The 24,101-nt window shown below is 40.1% G+C and overlaps 1 protein-coding gene and 1 long non-coding RNA gene across 4 annotated transcripts in view; one reads left to right on the plus strand and one right to left on the minus strand.

Moving 5' to 3' along the window:
* aadac (arylacetamide deacetylase) overlaps window positions 1–17,355 on the plus strand; it is a 28,335-nt gene extending 10,980 nt beyond the window's left edge. For both annotated transcript variants that reach the window (XM_086035522.1, XM_086035523.1), the window contains 5 exons: window positions 8,735–9,293; window positions 10,856–11,084; window positions 12,130–12,199; window positions 15,191–15,362; window positions 16,056–17,355. In XM_086035522.1, coding sequence (XP_085891648.1) covers window positions 9,153–9,293; window positions 10,856–11,084; window positions 12,130–12,199; window positions 15,191–15,362; window positions 16,056–16,682 — 1,239 coding nt within the window. In that variant the 5' untranslated portion in view covers window positions 8,735–9,152 and the 3' untranslated portion in view covers window positions 16,683–17,355. The remainder of the gene's footprint in view (window positions 1–8,734; window positions 9,294–10,855; window positions 11,085–12,129; window positions 12,200–15,190; window positions 15,363–16,055) is intronic.
* LOC147145102 (uncharacterized) lies at window positions 758–23,930 on the minus strand. 2 transcript variants are annotated; one of them, XR_015087437.1, is made up of 3 exons: window positions 23,247–23,744; window positions 19,304–19,461; window positions 758–1,070 (listed from the first exon to the last, which is right to left on the minus strand). It is a non-coding gene; the product is annotated as an uncharacterized LOC147145102 (long non-coding RNA). The 2 variants fall into 2 exon arrangements; XR_015087438.1 differs by lacking the exons at window positions 758–1,070; window positions 19,304–19,461 and adding an exon at window positions 21,445–22,425 and having other exon boundaries at window positions 23,247–23,930.
* Window positions 23,931–24,101: the final 171 nt, after the last annotated feature.

A 24,101-nucleotide genomic window follows, 5' to 3' on the forward strand; every position in this document is an offset into this window, starting at 1 on the left:
ATGAATCACTACCGATGTTCTGTCAAATGTGAAAAATACTTTTGAGTATTTCTATCCACACACGTTTCTATTACATTTATCGCACCACAGCAATTCAACTGTCCTGTCTAAGTGTATACACCGTGACCTACTCTTTGTGGAATCAATGACTGCTGATAGCAAAGTTCATGTAGAATGGGGTGAAAGACTCCAACATTCCTTATCACACGAGTGTTGCACAGCCGTCTACTGATAGAGCGCTAATCCCCTGCTGTTTCTTAGTAGCAGTCCCATGATCATGAGGCAGTGCACTCTGCAGGAAAAAAAATGTATTTTGAGGTCCATGCTGCTGCTGTGGTCCCTGGCCATGTAATAAAATCTGTCAGTGTTGTGTATTCTACTTGGAAAATGTAGCGAGCTACGCTACAACTTATTTTACATTAAATGAAGCTTCGCTACACTGAAGCATATAGCAAGTTAAGCTACCATAAATCGACAAAAATAGCCAAATCACATGAAATTTTTGTTTTTGTCTTTTGTTTAATGTTAAACCAACTTCATTGCAAATCATTACCATGTAGTGATCAATGAAACAGTCACTGTACCATAGATAAACAATGAATTCTAAAATCGTTGGATACTCATGCATCTCATGACCAGTGACCACTGCATTTCAGCAGAGGTGGGTAGAGTAGCCAATAAATGTACTCAAGTAAGAGTACTCTTAGAATAATAAGAACTCAAATAAAAGTAAAAAGCAGTCTTCCTAATAATTTCTTGTGAAAGAGTATAGATGTCCATCTATTATCTGAACCACTCAGTGAATAGACTACTCAAGTACTGAGTAACTAGTGAGTAACTTTAGATGTTTATTTAGAGCAAAAAAATAAAATAAAATATTTGTGCAAATTCAGACATTGTCCACCATGACTGTAACTACAATAATAAAATAAAATTGTTATACTATACAAAATAATAATAATAAATGTTTATTTTTGCATTCTTCAAGGAGGCTCATCAAGGAAGGACAACTTCTTTCTGTGTGATTCTGTTAAGTCAGTGTACTCCTTCAGCTTGTTACGATGGGTCCTCTGTTGACAGCAAAGTATCAATGAACAGGAAAGTTATTCATCCAAATAGTCATCACCACATCAGGATTGCGGCAATATTCTGTGACCTAGATATTTGAAACGACAACAATACATGCATAGTGTATAACAGAAGAAACATTTTCTTTCTTTAATAAAATGTAAATGACTGAATGAAGAAAATCCCTGTTGACCAGGTTTATTGAATAATTAAGTCAGTCAGGCTGCATATCAGCAGATGTGGTTAGAGTAGCCAAGGGGTGTTGAACTCGTTTTTGTAGTGGGCCACATTGTTGATACAGTTTGCCTCAGAGGGCTGTTCAGCCGCTATGACTATGAAACCATATAAATGTACCGTATTTTCCAGACTATAAGTTGCAGATTTTTTCATAGTTTGGCCGGGGGTGCGACTTATACTCTGGAGCGACTTATGTGTGAAATTATTAACACATTATATTGTATCTCTTTCCTTTTCAACATCAGCAAACAATACACCAAACAACCACAGGAGAGCGTTCTAAGGCTGCATATAAACCTGTATTACATATTGACTTTACAAGGGGCAGAATAACATCCATTCATCCATTATGGATACCGCTTATCCTCACAAGGGTCGCGGGGCGTGCTGGAGCCTATCCCAGCTGTCTTTGGGCAGTAGGCGGGGAACACCCTGAATTGGTTGCCAGCCAATCGCAGGGCACAGAGACAAACATCCGCACTCACATTCACACCTAGGGGCAATTTAGAGAGTCCAATCAACTTATCATGCATGTTTCTGGAATGTGAGAGGAAACTGGAGTACCCGGAGAAAACCCACACAGGCACGGCGAGAACATGCAAACTCCACACAGGGAGCCGGGATCGAACCCACGACCTCTGAACTGTGAGGTGGACATGCTAACCAGTCGACCACCGTGCCGCCCGCAGAATAACATGTATAGTGTATGTCATTTCACATCTTATTGTAACCCACATAAAGAAACATTAAGATAAATCCTAAAAGCTATTAAAATGCATGAATAATTAAATAACATTTTGATGAATAAGTAATTAAAATAGTATGATAAAGTGATACTTTTGGAGATTTGGAAACATTCTACACGGTCGGGGATAAATAAAAGCCTTATTTAATCGATCTACAACCGTTTTGGTAAGTTTAAAGTTATCTTACTGTAACTTTCTTGTATGCTACATGTGTGAATGTTAGCTAAATGTTACCATCGTAGCTCGGTGGAAATGACGTGTACTAAGAGCACAATTAATTCCCTCAAAAAATGCGACTTATACTCCAGTGCGACTTATATATGTTTTTTTCTAATTTATTATGCATTTTATGGCTGGTGCGACTTGTACTCTGGAGCGACCGAAAAATATGGTATTGTCTCCTAATCATAGTATTGCAGTTACACGACAAATTCATGAATAACTTGTTCTGAAATCAGAAGTCAATGATAAGAGTTTGTTCAACAATTGTTCAAGTTATTGTAAGAAGGGGTTTCTTAACAACAACAAAAACTTGCAATATCCAGACATTATTATCCATTACATGTGACAATTTGAAATTTTTGCACAGATTTTAGCAAGAATCATGCAATTTAATGATTTGCTTTCACAGGCCACATAAAATGATGTGGCGGGACAGATTTGGCCCACGGGCCTTGAGTTTGACACATTGGCCTACATTTACTCCAAATGTTTAACAGTTTGGCTCCATATTTAACAGTTTAACAGTTTGGCTACGTATGACAGTAAAACTGTTGGCATATGTGCAGCCAAAACAAGAAAACAAACAACAATCGATATATAATAGAAATATATATCTACATCTTACCGCAACGTTCTTTCTCAAGTTAGATGTCGAGCTTTTCTAGGCTGAAATTTCTACATTTGGGCAGACACATCCTGCGTCGAAATTTACAGGCCAAATTTGAAAGCCACATGACCCAACTCCTAGTGCACCTGGAGCGCACAATGGTGTCCACACTCATGTGGCCTTTGAATCTAGCCTTCAAATCTGGCCTTTGTTTCCATGGAGATGGGCCCTGAACAAAGGCTGCTTCTGAGCACACTTTCATAGCCTGTTGCCCCGCTCTTCTCCTGCGCCACACTTCTTCTCCACTTTGTTTCTTTTACTAGCCGAGCACTTTGCCGCCATTTTGAGGCAGTGTAGAAGACAGTCAAGTAAGAGTCACTATAGGCCTGTCCAAATTGGCCAGTTGCCATGGTTTATGTGGCCCACGGAAACTACATGAGCAAGAGTTTGCCGAGGGTCTTTCAGAGGACGCAGGCTACGAATTTGGACACAGCTAATGTTGACAGCTCTATTTTGAAACTTGTATTTTTCAAACACTTTCATGTAAAAATTGTCTTAATGTGAGGCCAGGGGTATAAACTGAGATTTGCATGCTGATGTATCCATCACTTTCTCGGCCATTCTTAATGGAAATGAGTTACTTCGACGAGCCCACGAAGACTGTGAAGCGATGTGGCTGCCTGACTCTGTCTGATTGGTGAAATGGAGTCACCCATGCTTTCTAATCAGCGTCTTGATATGGCATACCTATGAAGTGAATGATTATCTTGGAAAGGAGACGTGCTAACTATAGCACAGATTCAGTAAGATTTGTGAACAATATTTGAGTGAAGTCTGCCTTTTGGTGTACATAGAAAAAGTCTTACGTCTTTGTTTAGCTTGTGAAAAAAGGGAGCAAAAATAGTACTGTAGTAAAAAAACAGTAACAAAAAAAAAAGTACTGTCATGTCAAACCGTTTGCACAGGAATGAGCGGTGCATGACGTTCCCTGACATTATAAGAGTTGAGTCAGTCACGCATGCTGAATCACTGTAAGTAAACAACATTTGTGGTTTAGAAGATGGGTGGATGTCAATCATTTCATTGGGCATTGACTGTGTAACGTTTAAGATGCTATTTCCTTAATCCATAGCAAATGCTGATAAAAGGTTTTTACTATTGATCCTGACATATGAAATTGCAGTCTGTCAGGGAAATGCAAGACAATAACAATGCTAGACAAGGCGTGGAACACGGTGAGAGTGGGGAAGCGCAAAGTATAATATTTTGGCAGTACAAGTGACAAATGTTTGGAACATCCCATAGGTGAACAGGCTAACTGGAAACAGGTGGGTACCGATTGGGTATGAAAGGAGCTTCCCTGAATTGCTCAGTCATCCACAATAAAAGATGGAGCGAGGTTCACCTCTGTGTGAACAACTACGTGAGAAAATAGTTGAACAGTTTAAGGCCAATGTTCCTCAACGTACAATTGTAAGGAATTTATTGATTTTATCATCTACGGTCCATGATAACATCAGAAGGTTCAGAGAATCTGGAGAAATTACTGCATTTAAGCGGCTAGGCCGAAAAACAACATTCAGTGCCCGTGACCTTCGATCCCTGCGGCGACACTGCATCAAAAAATGATATCAATGTCTAAAGGATATCACCATATGGGATCAGGAACACTTCAGAAAACGAATGTCAGTAAATACAGTTTGGCACTATACCCGCAATTTAAAACACTACTATGCAAAGCAAAAGCCATTCATCAACAACACCCAGAAACGCCGCCGGCATCTCTGGGCCCGAGCTCATGTAAGATGGACTGATGCAAAGTTGAAAAAGGGTCTGTGGTCTGATGAGTCCACATTTCAAATTGTTTTGGGAAATTGTGAAAGTCGTGTCCTGAAATAATCCTGACTGTTATGGACGCGAAGTTCAAAAGCCAGCATCTGTGATTGTGTGTGGGCTGTGTTAGTGCCAATGGCATGGGTAACTTACACATCTTTAAAGGCACCATTAATGCTGAAAGGTACATACAATTTTTTGGAGAAACATATGCTGCCATCCAAACAAGGTCTTTTTCATGGATGCCCCTGCTTATTTCCACAAGACAATGCCAATACACATCCTGTATGTCATGCAACAGTGTGGCTTCGTAGCAAAAGAGTGTGGGAACTAGAGCGGATTGCTTGCAGTCCAGACCTGTCTCCCATTGAAAATGTGCGGAGCATTATGAAGCAGACTGTTGAATAGCTGAAGCTGTACATCAAGCAAGAATGGTTAAAGAGTTCCACCTACAAAGCTTCAACAATTGGTGTCCTCAGTTCCCAAACATTTACTGAATGTTGTGAAAAGAAAAGGAGTTGCAGCCATAAAATTCAAAGTTTGTGATTATTTGCTAAAAAACAATAACGTTTACCAGTTTGAACATTAAATATTAATATTAAATATACTGTTGGTTGAACATGATTTGCAAATCAATGTATTCTGTTTTTAATCTATGTATAACACAACGCCCCAACGTCATTGGAATTGGGCTTGTAGTTAAAATCATCGTAGGCATGTTAATTGCTTTATGTGTTTGTATAATCATCAACAAGTGCCATAAAAGAATCTTGCATAAGACGCCACATTGGCTCGGGTAGGCTAATTGCTAATGGACAGGTTTGGTTATGTTTCAAGCCTGTGGCTTCAAATCAAATTCAGTTGCTTTGCTCACGGAGAAATGCTTCAAATATACTGTGGGGCCTCAATTGAAAGCCCTAAAGGATTTTACTTTGTAAGACCACATTAGTCAGTCAGTCGTCAGTCTTTTTTGGAGTGGGGGAGATGTGGTCAAGAGAAGTTCTTGTATGACTCCATTAACTCTATCCATTATATTAAAATTCTGAGGTTAAGTGACAACCAACTGCTGGGAAAAAATGGTTATAAACAGCCATTTAAAAGTAGCTCCAACGCTAGGCGTCAAGGTGAAAAGTATAACAAGTGTTTGCAAACAATATATCACTTTTATAATTTTCCAAGAACTTCATTTGGCCTTTTGTTTTGAAATGTCATTTATTAAGAAATAATTTAAACGTATTTCATCGAAGCCAGAGTTTTCAACCACAACTGTTTCTCATCTGTCATGTCAAAAAAATGTTCTGATGTTCTGTTCTGGCCCTTCAACTTGGAACAGAGTAGCCCCTCCTTGACATACTGCTTAGCATCGCCTCTGCGGGAGTTCTGCAAATTCAAAAGTTTGAAACAGGCTTGCAGAAGGACTTTTGCCGTGGGTTTCGTAATTCTTGAGATGTTACATATGGCTCCAGTGATGGTTAACTAGTAAAATGCCGGTAAAATATGAGTTAATCGTGCATATTAATTAATGCAAGAGCACACTTTCCCTCATGCCCAGCAGGGTGTTCGTTGTCGACGTGGCATTGCACAGCATGGCTCAACACAGATGAAGACATCCACACACGCTCCGTGACATGCTTGATGAAAGATTTATCAACCAAACGAGGTGGTCGCCTCAGAAGTGTGTAGTGAAGGATGATGGTTGAGGAGTAGGGGGACATCTCAGTGTCTTTGAAGTATAGTTTTGTATTCAGAGAATTCATTTACTATTCAACCACTTACCACAGCAGCGAGTTGGAAGCTGAAGTTCCTCATACGATCTGCATTTGCCAATTTAACTGGCTAATTTCAAATTCTAAGCTGCCATTACCAGGAATTTTGAAATAATATGACCCATAAATCAACAAAAAGTTGCATATGTGCTGATAGTTTCGAAAACAAAGTGGAATCATGGCTCAGCTTCAGAAAATAGGTGAGCTGTGATTGGCCGTTAACTGAGCCCTGAGCAACTGTGATGTCATTTTCAGTCGATAGAAGTGACAAAATGGCCACCACCCGAGCTAAAAAAAGGTGGAGTTTGCTGCTTAACTCATATTCCACAAACGCAATCTTAATCAGAATGCCATGTTTAGACTAGTGAGGGTGCATAGAACATATTATTGCAAATAATATTGGGGGGTTGACTTCCCCTAAACCATATTTTCTTTGGCTTTTTTTTGCAACATTTGCTGATGTTCAGAGCTGGTAAAAGAAAATACATCCACCGTTTTACATTGACGAAAGCGTCATTTCAAACAGAGACTCTGTGGGAGTCTGTTGTAATGAGTATTCCAGCTAATGAGAGACGATAGCCTGAAGCCAGGTGAATGACTGAGTGGAAGTGTTGATTGCTAGCTCCTATTTCTGTTGCCCCTTCTTATTGGCTAGATAGGTACAGCGTAAAATGTTTATGTTAGCAATTTCTTTCTGGTCGCTAGGTATCTAGCTCTGCTGCATGCTTGTCACTTGGTGTTTTTGTGAGAGTTGACCCCCGCTATTCACAGAGTACCTTGGCAACCCGCAAATAGTGACAATTAATAATTGACATGCCCATTTGAATACATTGGTGTACAAAAGAAAAGCAAATGAAGCCCCCCCCAATTTTTTTTTAAATGCTGATAAACATTCAATACTGTATACGTTTTCCATGAAAAATGTGGGGAAATTAGGGAGGGGGGGAAAAAATCCCATCTAACGCACTTTGCCTGCCTTTTCTGCCGTGCCTTCATGCACTCTTTACAAGATTCTTCCCTGATCTTGATCATGGCCATCTCGATGTTTTCCTTTTGTCAAAAAATGTGCCCTTGGTCACCTTCTTGAGTTTGGGGAAAAAGAGGGAAAAATTCTCCGCGAGACAGGTGGGGTGAGTTTAGCAATGGTCTTCTCGGATAAGAAGTGTCAGATGCTCACGACATTGTGAGTTATGCAGGTGCATTTGCATGGTGAAGCAGCCACAAGTTGTTCTGCCACAACTGAAATGGAGTGTGGGCCTGAAAAATACCGTTGCACACGCTCCTTACGCCACTCTTTCCAAACATAAAAATAGAAATGTAAATTTAACTCACAAGAACTTCTCTGTAAAACTGTGTCAGTATTCCAAGCTACTGGTACTTTATTATTCTTTAGATACGCGTTTTGGATAATGGATGTTGGATGGATTACTTCTAGTCAGCCTGAGAAACTAATGATTCTCTTTTTGGTGTATCCCACCACCTGCCATCCATATAGCGAGGGTTGAATAAGGTTGGTAAAATTCTCACTTTTATTTCAGAATTCTGAATTTATTCTCAGAATTCTCACTTTAAAGTGAGAATTCTGACTTTATTCTCAGAATTCCGATCGGAATTCTGAGAATAAAGTGAGAATTCTCACTTTAAAAAACAATTCTGACTTTAAATTCAGAATTCTGAGAATACAGTGAGAATTCTCACTTCGAAGTGAGAATTCTGAGGATAAAGTGAGAATTCTCACTTTAAAGAACAATTCTGACTTTAAAATCAGGATTCTGAGATAAAACTGAGAATCCACTGGCCCTAATCCTCTTCCGTACGTTATAGTACCTGGCAAAACAATAAAAACAAAAATTATACCGTGAGATTTTTTTCCGATGTAACATATGTGCCTTGGCTCACTAAAGGTTGAGAAACACTGGTCTAACGTCGGCAAAACGGGCGTCCGCCAGTGATGGATAGACGGACCAGTCCGTGGTCAGACGGAATGTCCACCTCTGCACAATTTCAGCCATTTTTTTTTTGTCGATGGTTATTTGGTGCCTATACTCCCCTTGAATAGCAAGGTTTCACCGCAATATTCATAGGAAAAAGAATATTTGTACAAATAAAACATATTTGTAAATTATATATGTCATCCTCTGCATGAGATTTAATAAACGCCCCTGTTTAACATAAGAAGAAAAACGTTGCTCGAGAAACATTATGATGAGACTCGATTGTTTACCCGATTGATTTTCTTTTTTTTTTCTCCATAGCGCGTGCCATAGGCGGGATCTAGTGTGACACTAATTACAACACTTTGGACTCTTCACAAGTTCTGTGGATCACCCCCAATGTAAGAACTGCATTTGATCCTGAGGCACCTGAAGAATTCGCGGCCCGGGCCAAGGTGGGACGGTTCCTGCCTCGTGAGCACGCTCCTCATTTTTTTTTTTAGCTGCCACTTGACCACTCAAACGGCGGCTCCACGCGCACAGAGAGGTCTGACGCACGCATGCTGAAAAGCACTAAATGACACCGAGCGCGTGAAGCGCAAAAAGGAGGGGAGAGGAAAAAGTTGATTTGATTTGTTCTTTTTTTTTTTTTTTTTTTTTTTTTTAAGCGTGATTGAGCCTCGCCTTGCAGTAAGTGGGTAAATAATCTTGACTGGTGCCGTCTCTCGCGCGCTGCACGATGAGGCTGGGAAGCATCATTTTATTCGTAGCTCTCTGCTCCTTCAGTGCTTATTATGTTTATGAGCCCATTCCCGAGGATATTGACGAGAGATGGAAACTCATGCTGACCAACACTTTCTTCAGAAGTCTCAGCCACCTGGTAAGCACGCAAGTAGTTTGCATTTCTACGCTTTTAGTCACACTTTCAAGCATCTTTCTATCATTTCTGTCATGTGGATGAAATGTAAACTATACAGGGCGTGCAAGAGTAAGTGCACAATTGTAAACGTTTTTGAGTTCTTTATTCAAAATGTCTTCTATTCTATTTCATATATGTGTGCTTGTGAGTAGGAACACAACTACAGGTGTAAAGGTCCGTAATTTGAGTACATAAGAGATTGTAATTAATAGTATTTGTATGTTGTTCTGACTGTGTTTTGTAGAAAAATAGCAAAAGCGTTTTAATTAAAAATGTATATAGTACCGATTTTTGCACCATCAACATCCATGTCAATTAAGTGTATTCATGCTTTATTTTAGTTCCTAACATAATACAACCATGAAAGATTCTGCATTGTTGATCAGTTCTTATAGGTATTGCACTGTATTGTGTTTCGCTGATGTGTTTATACATAGCAGTTGCACCAGATTATGTCAAATGCTAATCCATTTGTAGTATAGTCCTTCTCACACCTTCTAATAATAGAGCCTATTAAGGAAACTGCATGTGGTATACTGTTTCTTATCCCTGCCGGGGGTTGGGGGGGGGGGGGGGTTATTATTAATATGACTGTTTTTGAATTCAAATGCCAAATGTATTTGTTACTAAATGAATCTGCGAAGGGTTTGGATCTGACTGTAATCTGTTGGTTGATTATTGTTGTAATATTTTTCTACTTGTATGATAGCTAGGTTTCTATTGGCTATCCTCTATTTAAAAAAAATCCCAAATGTGCATTTACAAGTGGCACCAACACAATCCCTCTACATAGTTTGATCATTCTTTTCAATGTCCAGTGCTTAGACAATTCACTAACCTTACGTTAAATCTATGTTTTATATCAAAATTAGTGAAATTAGTGATATTGTTCTCACAGTTTGTAGTGTCGTTTTATATCCAATGTCATCAAATGGCCAACATTGTTTGTTAAAACAATTTTATTTTACAACAATTTAAAGCTTGGATTTGTTGTCATGCTGAAGTCGAGGTTACAGTAGCATACCACCTGATCAGCCTCAAATCAGCTGCCTCAACTTCCTAGTCATCAATTGCAGTTGCATTTGAGGCATACTCTAAAGAATTGATGTTCCTGTTCCAAACACATGACTGCAGGAACATGCAATCTCTCCTTCTGTAGCTTGTAGTCTTAAGCGTCATTCTTGTACAAGCCTTTTCTTCCAAACAAATTGGATATAAATGGATGCACTGTACTTTATTGTGGGAGTAATACTTAATTATAGGTTTTTGAAAACTGATTTTAGTTTAAAAAAAAAAAAAAAAAAAAAAAACATTAAAGAGGAAACTGAGTGAACTCATCTGTTGTAGATTATGGGGAACATATTTAATTTTGAGGGTTGTATTAAGCCTGTTTAGCAGATTGTATTAACCAGTCATGAAAGTAATATGCTCAAACTCTAAATAAAGTGTTCTTTTTTGTCATGTTCATTGCTGTTTGGTTGCCTAAATTTAGGAATAGATCCAAATGTCATTTTGCCTTGCAGGCGGACTTCTGTGAATTAGTAGGACTGAAGGACTACATGGGAGTGATGTATGTCATCACTCTGATTGAAAGCATTGTACCGGCGTCTGACGAACACATCACTGTGACTGTGGAGAATTTCGACGGGGTGGAGGTAGTCCTTTACCAACCCAAGCAGCAAAGTGGGGACACAGAGCTCAGGAGGGCTCTCATATACCTGCACGGTGGAGGATGGTGCCTGGGGAGCTCTCGTAAGTAGATGAGCACACTCTCAAATTATTATTATTATTTTTATTTTATTTTTTTAGGACAGTTTACATTGTAGTGATATTTCAACATGTGATGATTACAAAGCTGTCAAACACATTACTTCAATTCCTGAGAAAATAACATGCCGTCTGTTGGAGCGGTGGGTACCTCAAAGGGGTGTCCGGCCTAGCTAATCCAGAACCCTGAAGACACACCGTTCAGTTTGACATATGTCATGCTGTTCTTGCAATCTGTTTGTCCTGGGTGTTTGAATACACGTATTTGAGCTACATTATGATTACAAGGGGGAAATTAGTCATTTTAATTTGTTTTGAATATTTCTGCAGGATTGGATGAAATTCCTGACACTTCTCTTTGGATGCCCATGTGGTATTAACTAAAACAATGCTGCCCAAACTGAGTTTCTTTCGCAAAGGACTTGAGGATGTAGCCAAGCTTCCCGTCACTGACGTAATCTTCTTTAGATGTCAAACTAGTATAGACTAAATCAACAGCGCCCCTGTTGGTTGCAGCCAAGTAGTGCACTACATAGTTAGTCTTGTCTTGGTCACTTCAATAAGATATCACTAATTTGATAAATTCCCATCCCTTAAGTTCAATGTAACTTCTAAATTCAAATGCCATTAATATCATGTACTTTGTATGATGTCACAAGAGTTCAGTTAATTGAATATAAAATTAACTGTGTGAGATTTTCTTATTCTTTGGTGTTTTTGTTATTTACACTAAAAGGATCAGCGTCAACAAGGAATGTTGAGAGAAAAAAAGTGTACACTGGAAGTGACAAAAAACAAGCACTAAAAAGAGCTCTGTTTCATTATTTTCCATGGGAATAAAAATTCGGAACCACTGTAACATTGACTGGAATGTTGGAATGGATAGTATTTGACCTTAAGAGTTTCCACTGGAGGAGCACTACTTAACAGGTTCAGCTCTTTGCAGCAAGCCGGGGTGAGCGACTGTCAGTTACGGCAGTGGTTTATGTTGTTCTCTGAAGTGTAGTCTGTGTTCTGTCTCTCTTCACAGACATGAGTCCTTATGATCTCCTCGCCAGAAAAGTAGCCACTGAGCTGAATGCAGTGATTCTCTCTGCAGAGTAAGTAGAGAAAAGTGGTACCATAGGTATATATATATATATATATATATATATATATATATATATATATATATATATATATATATATATATATGCTATCTAGGATGCAGGATGTCTTTAAAAAAATAAATAAATAAAAGTCCCATCATTGTTCCTTAAATGGCATATTTAAAGATTTTAATTAGTATGAATAAAATATTTCCCCTTCATCACTCTTGGTTTTATTGGAAATTTTTAAAAAGTTCCCGTTTTTTGGGGTCACGCTATATATAGTATGTTCTTATCTCTCGGTATGTTCAGTATGTTCTTGTCTCTCGGCAATATATATATATATATATATATATATATATATATATATATATATATATATATATATATATATATATATATATATATATATAAATGTGTGTGTGTGTGTATTTGTATAAATGTATGTATATATAATACACTATATTATAATATAAATATCCCTCCAAAGCTGGTGTAAATGAGGGAAGAATCGCCCAAAAACAAACAAAACCCCCCAGAAATAATGAAAAAAATTATTGAAAAAAAGGTCAGCGAATATGCGAACCTGCGAGTGCCAAACCGCGAGTATCAACTGTAAGATTAAGGGACTATAATGCCCTTGCATGTGGGCAAGGAGAGTCACAGTCTCCAATGCACTTTCAGATGTTTATTGAACGGGACCGTCAAACACAAACACAAAATGTGAGCACTCAGATGGTAGACCACCAACTCACACTCAGATAACCTGACTAAGCTCCTAAAATCACTCTCTCAGCCACGCCCCTTAAAGGCACACCACCATCACAGATACTACAGTATGCACAGTGGGGCTAGGTGATATAACCTAAATTTCACAGTATAAATTGGATCACTTTAGTGTATTTGTGTATATCGCAATAGAGTCCTTTTAGCAAAGTTTAATTGATTTAAAAATAAATACAAATGTACTGTTTTATCTCAGTTTGTTTCTGGATGTGTCGTGTTTTCCGTAGTTTTTTGTTTATAGTTGGTTTCTCTCCACTTTAACATAGTTGCAACTAGACTTCTGTGAAAAGTGTACTCTATAACCAAACACTTATTCTGGTGTTTCGAGACTACATTTCACGATAGATTAGCGGTTAGCGTGGCTTCACCATTTCCGCCTGGTGTGTCGTATCCTCCTGTAGCAATAACAATACTTGTGTTGCTTCTTTCTGCAATGAAGGTGATGGTTAATGACTGAGAGGAGCGGCTCTGTACCATGGAAGGACATTGTTTGACTGTACTAGCTATCAAACCGCACCTCATAGCTTGCTATTGTGTGGCAAGATAATGTAGAGTTGAACATTCCCACAGTAGTTCCGAACAGTGGGTAAAGCAAGGAGGATTTGGTTATATAAAACAGTACTAGCAGCTCTTCTAGCTCTGTGGACTGATGTGCTTGCAGCCATTTTTCCACTGAGGCAAATACAATGACATCATCAACCATTGTGACTAGACAGTAGAGTCCAAATTTATGGCATGCTAGTTAGTGAATATTATGTGTATACCGTGTGTTCCGAATGTCCAGTAATTATACAGGTACTATAATATAAAGCCAATTTTCTTTAGGTTTCACACTTCATAGTTAAGTACATTGATTGTCGTTGTTCAAACAAGTTGGCACATTGAATGTGCTGTTCAGTACATTTTAATATATAAAGTGGAGATTTCAGCCTTTTGCCTCAGTCTTATTTCTCCAAAAACGTGTTGTTGTCACACAGTGTGTGCCTGTCTTGTCTCGTTAGTCACAAGCTGAATGGAAGTGTGGATGCAGCAGAGTGAGGCTAAACGGTTTTCATTTTGGTCTAGCCGGACTTTCCCTGTACAAGCTTTGACCTTTCATTGGTGCGCACTATTTGCATTGTGATACTTGCCACATATACAGTAGCTTTTGCCTTTTCTGATGATTATCATCATTACGGTACTCGGTATCAAATATCTAATTCAATCAATAAATCAAATTTTATTTACATAGCACTTTTCATACAAACAAATGCAACCCAAAGTGCTGTGCAATAAATACATCCAAAATACAACATAAAAAGAAGACCCGCTACCTCCCAACATAGACAAACAAAGACACAGAGCCACAAGCACAACTGCACTCAGACACACATACACACAACCTGATAAACTATGCTAAAGAAGACATGACAAGGCACTGAGAAACCGTATGAGGAAAGAGTACACAAGGGGAGCTCATCTACGCTGAGAGGAATGACAGTCCACGGCCACAGCGAGCGCCACCATCACAGAGACCCCCGGCCCAGATTAACCGGGGTAGACCCTACACATTGTGCAGATGTCACCCGGGCCTAAGGAAATTCCAGTTGGACGCCCCCCATGGGAAGGCCAGCTACACCTCCCAGCGTGGAGGCCATCTCAGTGCGATGAGGAAACACTGGAACTAAAAGCTAAAAAAAAAAAAAAACAACTAAAAACAGCAGAAAACAATGAAGCTAAAAGGCAAAACAATAAAAGAAGCTAAGAACTAAAAAACTGTACGATTGGATAAAAAGATAAAATAATAATAATAATTGTTCCATTATGAACTGTCGCTGATATTTCTGTATAAATGCAGACACTCTACACTTCCAAATTCATAATTTCTCTAATGAGGAACAGTTCTGTGGCTCATTCCAAAATGTCAAAATTTGAAGGTCATTCATGTGTGTTGCTTGAAGTTTTAAAGAATGAAGAACTTATTGATGTAACAAAATGAAAGGCTGACATCATTTTCCCGAATGGAACGCTTACAACTTCAGTAATGTGGGAACTGGTTTGAACCTTTGGATCGGCTTTCTCACAGGAGTTTGTGGGGTCATTTGAGTTGGAGCTGTGAACTTACATGAGCCCGGAAGATGGGGGAGGAATACATTTAATAGAAAGTACTTGGCTATGATAGAAACAATTAATGAAGTTACTTTCTTCAACATTCAGCCTGCTTTTCCATCCTTACAGGTACCGCCTTGCCCCTGCTCACCACTTCCCTGTTCCGTATGAGGATGTCTATCGTGTTGTCAAGCACTTTCTCCAAATTGAGGTGCTCACCCAGTATTCTGTGGACCCAGGACGAATTGCAGTGTCCGGGGATAGTGCTGGGGGGAACCTGGCAGCCGCTGTGTCCCAACAGGTACATGAAATCTTCAGATGGGCACTTTACACTATTTTGTCGGTCCTCTGTCTGCAACCTGGGCAGCCTTCCGTAATTGTCCCACAGTCTTCATAAAAGAGACGAAAACCAACTTCCGTTCTTGCTTAGTCCGTCCTTTTGAGAAAAAAAATCTTGTCCTCCGTCTTCCTTCCCCAAAATGGGTGTCTGTCCGGGACGGACGGACAGACCGTTCCGTCTCTAGGATGGAATGCCCATCTCTGGAAATCTTTATTTGTTGCTTCACATAATGAAGGCGAATTGATGATGAGGGAGTACTGTAAGTTTAACTTCAAAGCAAAGCAAAATCTGACACCATGCTTCACAAATCAATTCTTAAGTGCGTGCCATACCTGTATACTTTTACACAGGTGGTTAACTTTTATTTTTGAGCAGTCATGTTCATTCACGTTCTGCTATCTCTATAGTCAACTTTGGAGTTCTCTAAAATGCTTCTTGGAGGTCATATGTGTGAACGGCATAGTGACAAGCATGTTGGTTTTGGCTCAGGGATTCATGGATTATGTTGGCTTTTAATAACTGGTGATGTGAAAACACTGTACTGCAAATAAACAAGGGGTGAGGTGAAGTAAGGCATTTATATCATCAGATGCTGTTGGTGATTTCAATAAGATACCAGCCCTTATTTTTCTCTCTTTTTCCAACTCTTTCCAGTTACTGAAGGATCCGACACAAAAGGTTCAGTTGAAAGCCCAAGCCCTCATCTACCCTGTGCTTCAGGCACTGGACCTCAACACACCATCTTATCAGCAAAATCAAGACATGCCCATATTGCCACGTACCCTTATGGTACGATTTTGGAGTGAGTACTTCACTAGCGACAAGGCATTTTTCAGAGCTATGATGGCCAATGCCCACAACAACCCTGAGTCTTCCAGCCTGCTGAAGTTCGTCAACTGGAGCGCCTTCCTGCCTGAAAAGTATCACCGAAAATACAATTACAGTGCCCCCGCCGTGGCGCAGGGAGAGGCAGGGAAGTCGTTAGGAACCGGTGGACCGTCTCGATCTTTAGCTGACCCGAGGGCATCCCCTCTGCTGGTTCCGGACGCAGCCTTGCACTCTCTACCAAAAGCCTACATCCTGACATGCGAGTACGACGTCCTTCGAGATGACGGGCTCATGTATGTCACGCGTCTCCGTGCCGCTGGCGTGGAAGTGACGCACGAACACTACGACTCGGGATTTCACGGAGCCATGATGTTCACAGTGTGGCCGATGGACTTCCTTATTGCTCACCGCATGATGGACAACTACGTGAAATGGCTCAAGGAAAACTTGTAACAAGAACACTTGACAAACATTTGCATAAGGGTTGTTGAGCCTGAATTTTCTGTTCAGCATCCATCTTTGTAAATACAGTAGGAAATATAGTATATTTGTCACATCATTGATGTTGTAAGATTATAAAAAAAACATACTGTAGTTGTTTTCTTTTTATCCCTCAGAGTGGACTCAGAAGAATCTTGGTAATTATACGCACAGGAAGTAAAAGTAGAGTTGGTTGCCCCTTTGCATCTGTAACACCTTCCAGTCATTGAGTCACATTTACCAAATGTGAGAATTTGTGTCCATTGATCCAGAAGAGTGAGGTCAATACAACACTGACGTTGGACCAGAGACAGGCCAACGGGCTCAGAATCTCTGTTCTAATTTAACCTAAATGTGTTTGATGGGGTTTTTCATTACCAAACTCATCCGAGTATACGTTTAGGGACTTTGTACACAGGGTGAAACATGTAAAGGTGTAGTATTCTTGAGAATGTCATAGCCAGATGTTCATTTAATATTCCCAAAGGCCTAATTGGTTCATTGATTAGGACTCAGAGTATGTCTATATATAATTGTCGTCAACAAATGTACCTTATGTAGGATTTGTGGAATGTTTTTGTGAAACTTATAATATAGTTGCTCACTTGAAATGTGATTAAAGCTGAAGTTGTTATATGGGTGCAAATGAGAAGTTATTGGCTTTTTCCTTGAATAAATCAATGCTATTTTTCCAGGAACACAATACTCCCTGTGTTCTGTAACCAGGGAAAAAAAGACATTAGTTTTTTCGTTTTTTTAAAGAAGCACACCTTTTTTGTTTTGTTTCTGATCAATTTGATGCAACCCCCCAAAATTCTTGACAGTAATATGTTCGATGTGCCTCCACTAGTCTAAGCATGGCATTCTGTTTGATATTGCATTTGTGGAATATGAGTTAAGCAGCGTGCCCTGCGATTGGCTGGCAACCTGTTCAGGGTGTCCCCCGCCTACTGCCCAAAGACAGCTGGGATAGGCTCCAGCACGCCCCGCGACCCTTGTGAGGAGAAGCGGTACAGATAATGGATGGATGGATGGATGGAGTTAAGCAGCAAAATCCACTGTTTTTTTTAATCCATCTCAGAGGGTGGTCATGTTGCCACTTTCTGTCAACTAAAAATGACATCACAATTGCTCAGGTAACAACCAAACGTGGTTCAACAGTGTTCTGAAGCCAAGCCATGAGTTACCGTATGCAGTAAAATCCACCCGTTTTTCTCCATCTCAGGGGCCAACCATGTTGCCACTTTCACAATTGCTCAGGTAACAACTAATCATGGCTCAGCTTCAGAACACTGTTGAGCCATGATTGGTTGTTACCTGAGCAATTGTGATGTCATTTTCAGTTGACAGAAAGTGGCAACATGGCTCAGCTTCAGAATACTATTGAGCCATGATTGGTTGTTACCTGAGCAATTGTGATGTCATTTTCAGTTGACAGAAAGTGGCAACATGGCTCAGCTTCAGAACACTGTTGAGCCATGATTGGTTGTTACCTGAACAATTGTGATGTCATTTTCAGTTGACAGAAAGTGGCATTATAGTTGGCCCCTGAGATGGAGAAAAACGGGTGGATTTTACTTTACACAAACGTAATATTAGTTAGAATGCCGTTTTTAGACTATTAGAGTTACATAGAACATAATATTGTAAATAATTTTGGGGGGTTGACTTTAATCAATGGATTCGTCCATGCATCATTTCCCATCATTGGCTTTGTCCATGCATCATTTTCCTGTACCACTTACATTGCTTCACTTTTGCTGTTGATCAATACATGGTACACCAAGTGGCCTTATAAGTGGTCAATGGTAATTCAGTTTCAGGAAAGAACAAAGCCTTGAAGTCATGTTACTGTTGTTTTTTTTACTGCACAGTCATGTGGTTTTTATAGGATCCCTCTAAGTTGCATTATATTTCCCAAACATAATGACATGATTTGCTACTCTAAAAATATCCTTGTTTCGTTTGTGTCCATTTTGCCTATGGATACTAGTAACTTGGCCTGCATGTTACTTTTTGTGTACCCATTTTTTCTTTCTTTGCTGTTCAAAAGGTGACCCAAAGCTTGGATAAGAAACAGCTGAGAGCCCAGCATTGGATAAGTATGCCTCAAGAGTCACAAAAATTGCAGGATGAATATCATGCAACTTGAGCTCAGTTGGCAAATGTAGTGGTGTAATTGTTGTTGTTTTTTTTTTAATTACATATATGGATATTCCACCACAGTTCCAGCAAGCGCTCCTAAAAAGGGCAACAATATATATATTTTTTAAAGTACAAAATAAAATACATGAATTGACATTTATCTGTTGAAAGTAATGATGCTAGATTATTATTCATATTTAATTCATGAGTGTACCTTCCACAGGTTTTGTCTTTGGGGAAACAATACATCTAGATGCCATGTCTAGGATGAGTGGAACAGCCTAAAGCCGTTTTACGCAAAATCTACTGAAAGTCCAAAAACTGACCAAGGCTAACACGAGGCAATGCCAGGACTGGGGACCCAGGTTGACGACATTGCATCCATAAACCATGTGACATGGGTTTAACCAAAGGCAAAGCAGTGTGGTGAGTTCAAAGAGTGTTCTTACCTATGGCTTTGCCGCTATGAGTTTGTCCGCAAGTCCATGGCAAATAACACTTTGTCAGTTATGCCTTCTGTCGACGATTGGTTGTTTTTCAACGGGTATGGTAGTTTCTTGCAAATCTTATAAACGACACGTTGTTGGGCTCGAAAGGGCTGATAAACCTGTAAAGCAGGAAGTTTTGAGAATTGTTTCCATGGAAAGAATATCACAAAAAATGCTTGTAAAAATGATTTTTTTTTAAATCGTTTTTTTCAATAGTTGTATTTTACAGGAGAACATTTGTATTCAAGGATACTTTTCTTCCTTTATATGATCGGGTTCGTGTCCTGCCTGAGAATAGCACATTTTGAGCTGACACGAGTGCCAATCAACAATTTTGTACAACCTAAAGTAAAAAATAGTAACTTCATATATTTTGAAACAAGCATTTTCAAGAAAATTCCAGCAGTGATATATATGGACTTGTTAGAGAAGAGTTTTTGGCATCTTGACATACCTCAGTCATGTTATGTTTTAAAATACTGTAACTTTAAACGACAGCTAGTATTAGCAAACATGGCAACATGTCTCAGCCATTTGGGGGTTAGGTGTCACATGAGATATGCAAAGAATGGTCCAATGAAAAATGCCCCCCTGGCTAATTGGTTTCCATATGACAGAATTGCCATTTGGTTTATGAGTTTATGTGTTTTTCTGATTTGTCTGAGTAGTTATAATTGGATCTTCCAGCTGTTGTTGTAGTTGGAACTATGTCAGCATTTCAGGACCGGTTTAAGTTTCATGATCACGCAATACTTTCTTTTTTACATTTCATTTCCATGTTGAATGTTCAGTTTATAGAAAGGTAAAACAGGCATTTGAAGCTGAGAGTCATGGCCTACCTGCCAGCAGTTTCCAAGGACTTTAATCCAGTCAATGTTGCATAATATTTCATGTTTAAAGTTTGTTCAATGGCTATGTTTAATGAAATTTTCAAACTCAATGATAAACATGTTCTGTGGTTAATTTCAATGTTCACTTATATGTAAAAACAGAAGATCATCAATAATTGTACCTTGACTATACCTTCATTCCGACAAGGTTCCTTTATTTCCTAAAGATATTTTGTAAACTGTATCTCCCAGGCTTGTAAAGTATTATTCACCTGTTAAAAGTGTTTGAACTAACAATAATAACACTTTCTGCCTTTGATGTGATACAAGTGCTTAAGATCCAGCATATTCTTGGCAATCATTGGTAGTCTCAGCAAGTTCTTAGCTATGAAAACAATGTGTGGGAATGTGGTGTCCTTGAATGAAACATTTCTTTGGCTGTTTAAGATTTCACAGTGCGATCTCTAAGTGTACCAATTATTTGCACATTGTTGCTCAAAGCCCAATCGTTACACCTTAACATGTTCTTAACGGGGATAATGTACAAGTGCATTTATCATAAAGGATGATTTAAATAAGTAAGCTCTGTTTGTGTAAATATGAAGTGGGCAGTTTATGTGCTACATTAATCTTGTTTATTTTTTCTGTATTGTATGCAGATGTGCTTACATGCGCTGTGTGTGCTACTCAATCCCCCTTTGGAGATCCCCTCCTGAATTCCTTTACCACTACAAAGGGATAATAACAGTAACGTGAAATGGATTATAAGCACTGATTCCTGGGGGAGGAAAAAAACATACAGTGCAGTTTGAATGGATTATACTTATACAATGCATAGAATGTGGTCAAGACTTTTCTGTTTGCCTGTAGTATTTTGAGTATGGACACCAAATAAAACTACAAAGCTCTATATTCCCTTTCAGCGTTGGCAGATGTTTTCCGGCAAGTATGATGTTCACCACGTGTTAAACACCTCAAGATGGGTGCTGTTTTCATGTTTTTATATTTGGAATCTCAGAGTAATAGTAATAACTCATAACCCATGTTCCTGTCAGATGGTCACTACTGAGAATAAGGACACTGCATTAAGAAAAAGCATATGCTTGACTTTACTCAGAAGAATGATTGTGCAGCTTAGTAGCCTTGTTTGCCAATACAGCTACAAGAACTGCATATTCTCTTTTTAGAAGAGACAAATCAACGATAGCTTTATTAGTTATGGCATCACGGATGGAGCAGGAATTGGACCCAAAAGCAGACAGGAGACAAACATGGAAAAGTAAAATTCTTTATATGCAAAAATTCAAAGTCATAGCAGGGCATGAAAGGCAAAACGTTCTGACAACGTGTAAGTGAGTAACACCAGTTTACATACCGGAATAACACACCCAACACTTTGTGACCAAATAAAGGACAAAGCGACTAGCAACATAAAAGAGGGAATGACCCAAACCCATACACAGTATCATAACCCAGACACAGTATCATAACAGTAGATATCCCCCACACACACCCGGAATTGTGGGCATACTCGACCCATGGAAGGTGTAGGCTCCAGGAGGCTGGATGACGGGCCGAGACACATCGAAGGGCTGACTCCAGGTCCTGATTGACTCTCTCTGACTGTCTATTGGTCTGACCAGAAGACAGGCTAGAGGAGGCCCCCAGAGCTCTGCAGAAAGCCTGCCACACCTGGGATATGAACTGGGGACCCCGGTCATAAACAATGTCAATGGGGATGCCATGAAGCTTGAAGACGTGGTTTGCTAAGATGTCTGCAGTCTCAAGGGCGGAGGGAAGTTTAGGCAGTGGAATGAAGTGAACCATCTTGGAGAATCGGTCAACTACGGTCAATATGACCGTGTTTCCATCGGAGGGTGGCAGACCAGAGACGACTGGGGATGGGCAGAGGTTGACGGAGACCCATGGGGCGATGGTGAGAGGACTTCCCTCGAGAGCAGACGACACAAGCCGCGCCAAAGTCCCTGACATCTTGGATCATTCGGGGCCACCAGAAGCGTTGCCGCAGGAACTGGAGAGTTCGATTCACCCCAGGAGGACAAGCTAGCTTGGAGGACTGTCCCCATTCCAGGAAGTGAGAGCGGACAGAATCTGGGACAAAGAGCCGATCCTCAGGGCCAGAGCCAGGATCTGGTTGCTGTTGTTGAGCCTCCACGACCGCCCGCTCAATGTCCCACACAGCCGCACCAATGAAGCATGAAGAGGGGAGAATGGTCCCCAGAACTTGCCTGTCTGAAGGTGGATCATGCATACAAGACAGAGCATCGGGTTTAACATTACGGGAGCCTGGACGATAGGATAGAGAAATTATAGCGTGCTAGGAACAAGGCCCAACGAGCCTGCCGGGAATTCAGGCGCTTGGCAGATTGCAGATACGTGAGGTTCTTGTGATCTGTTAGTATCAGAAAGGGGGTCTTAGCTCCCTCCAGCCAATGTCTCCACTCCTGAAGTGCAGCCACCACAGCCAACAATTCACGATTACCAACATCATAGTTTATCTCGGTGGGGGACAACTTCAAATTTAGAAACATCCACTTCGACGATGAATTGGAGAGCAGGTGAAGAGAAAGGGTGGGCAGGTCTCGCACTCCGACGGCGTTCTCTGATGCGATTGTCAATCCGAATCGCTAAGGATATTCGCTGCTCAAGAGACTCTGGCTCATCCCAAGTAGACAGCTGATCTTGAAGCTCCTCGGACAATCCACATACAAAAGCTGTTTTTTGTCCAGCCTCATTCCATCCACTTTCAGAGGCTAAAATCCTGAACTCGATGGCATAATCTGCAGCTGACTGAGAGCCCTGCTTTAATGACATCAGCCATTTGCCTGCTGACTGATTAATGAAGGGCTGATCAAAGACTCTGCGCATCTCCTCAGAAAAAGAAGCAAATTATTCCAGTGTCTCTACTCCCACAAGGAATGGGCCCACTGCCCTGCTCTTCCCTGAAGCAAGTTAACCACACAGGCCATCTTGGCGCGATCGTCCGAATATGCGCTAGGTTGTCGCTCAAAAACCAAGGAACATTTCAACAGGAATATGCCACAAGCTCCTACCTTTCCTGAGTAATGTTCAGGTGAGGTAAGGTTGGGATCCCGGTGAGAAGACACTGCATTAGTCGGTGAGTCCATCGCTCCCTTGTTGGAGGTGTGAGGCTGAGCCGGAGTAGGTGATGAAATCCTTAGTTGAGCGCTGGATGTCAACTGAGCGGCCATTGAGTTGACGGTCGTGGAAAGGTTCGGAATAGAGTCCATAACCCCCCTCAGGAGGGTATCATGTGCGCCGAGCAGAGCACCCTGTGCCCTCAAGGCTTGTTGGAATGCGTCATTTGAGTCTGCTGAGTCCCTGACTGGTCAGAACGTACTGTCACGGATGGAGCAGGAATTGGACCCAAAAGCAGACAGGAGACAAAAATGGAAAAGTAAAATTCTTTATATGCAAAAATTCAGAGTAAGGCATAAGGCATGGAAGGCAAAACGTTCTGACGTGTAAGTGAGTAACTCCAGCTTACATACCGGAATAACACACCCAACACTTTGTGACCAAATAAAGGACAAAGCGACTAGCAACATAAAAGAGGGAATGACCCAAACCCATACACAGTATCATAACCCAGACAGAGTATCATAACATATGGTTCAGAGCAGGTGTCTGACCTTTTTGAAAGAAAGCTATTAGGTGGGCATCCAATTTGAGACACACTTCGAATGTATCGCATTTGATCATAATTCATTTGATTCTGTTGATAATGATAATCACCACTGTGAAGACACTGATAATGTTAATGATTCATCACAATTAATAATTAAACAGGGTAGAAAACAGATCATGATCAATTAGCAATTTTCTATTTCTATAAATCTCTACAAATGTGCACATTTTCAAATGATCACATCTACAATATTCCTGGC

This window comes from Filicampus tigris, chromosome 7, assembly GCF_054856515.1.
Source record: "Filicampus tigris isolate MCC_2025a chromosome 7, RoL_Ftig_1.0, whole genome shotgun sequence".
Classification (NCBI taxonomy): Eukaryota; Metazoa; Chordata; class Actinopteri; order Syngnathiformes; family Syngnathidae; genus Filicampus; species Filicampus tigris.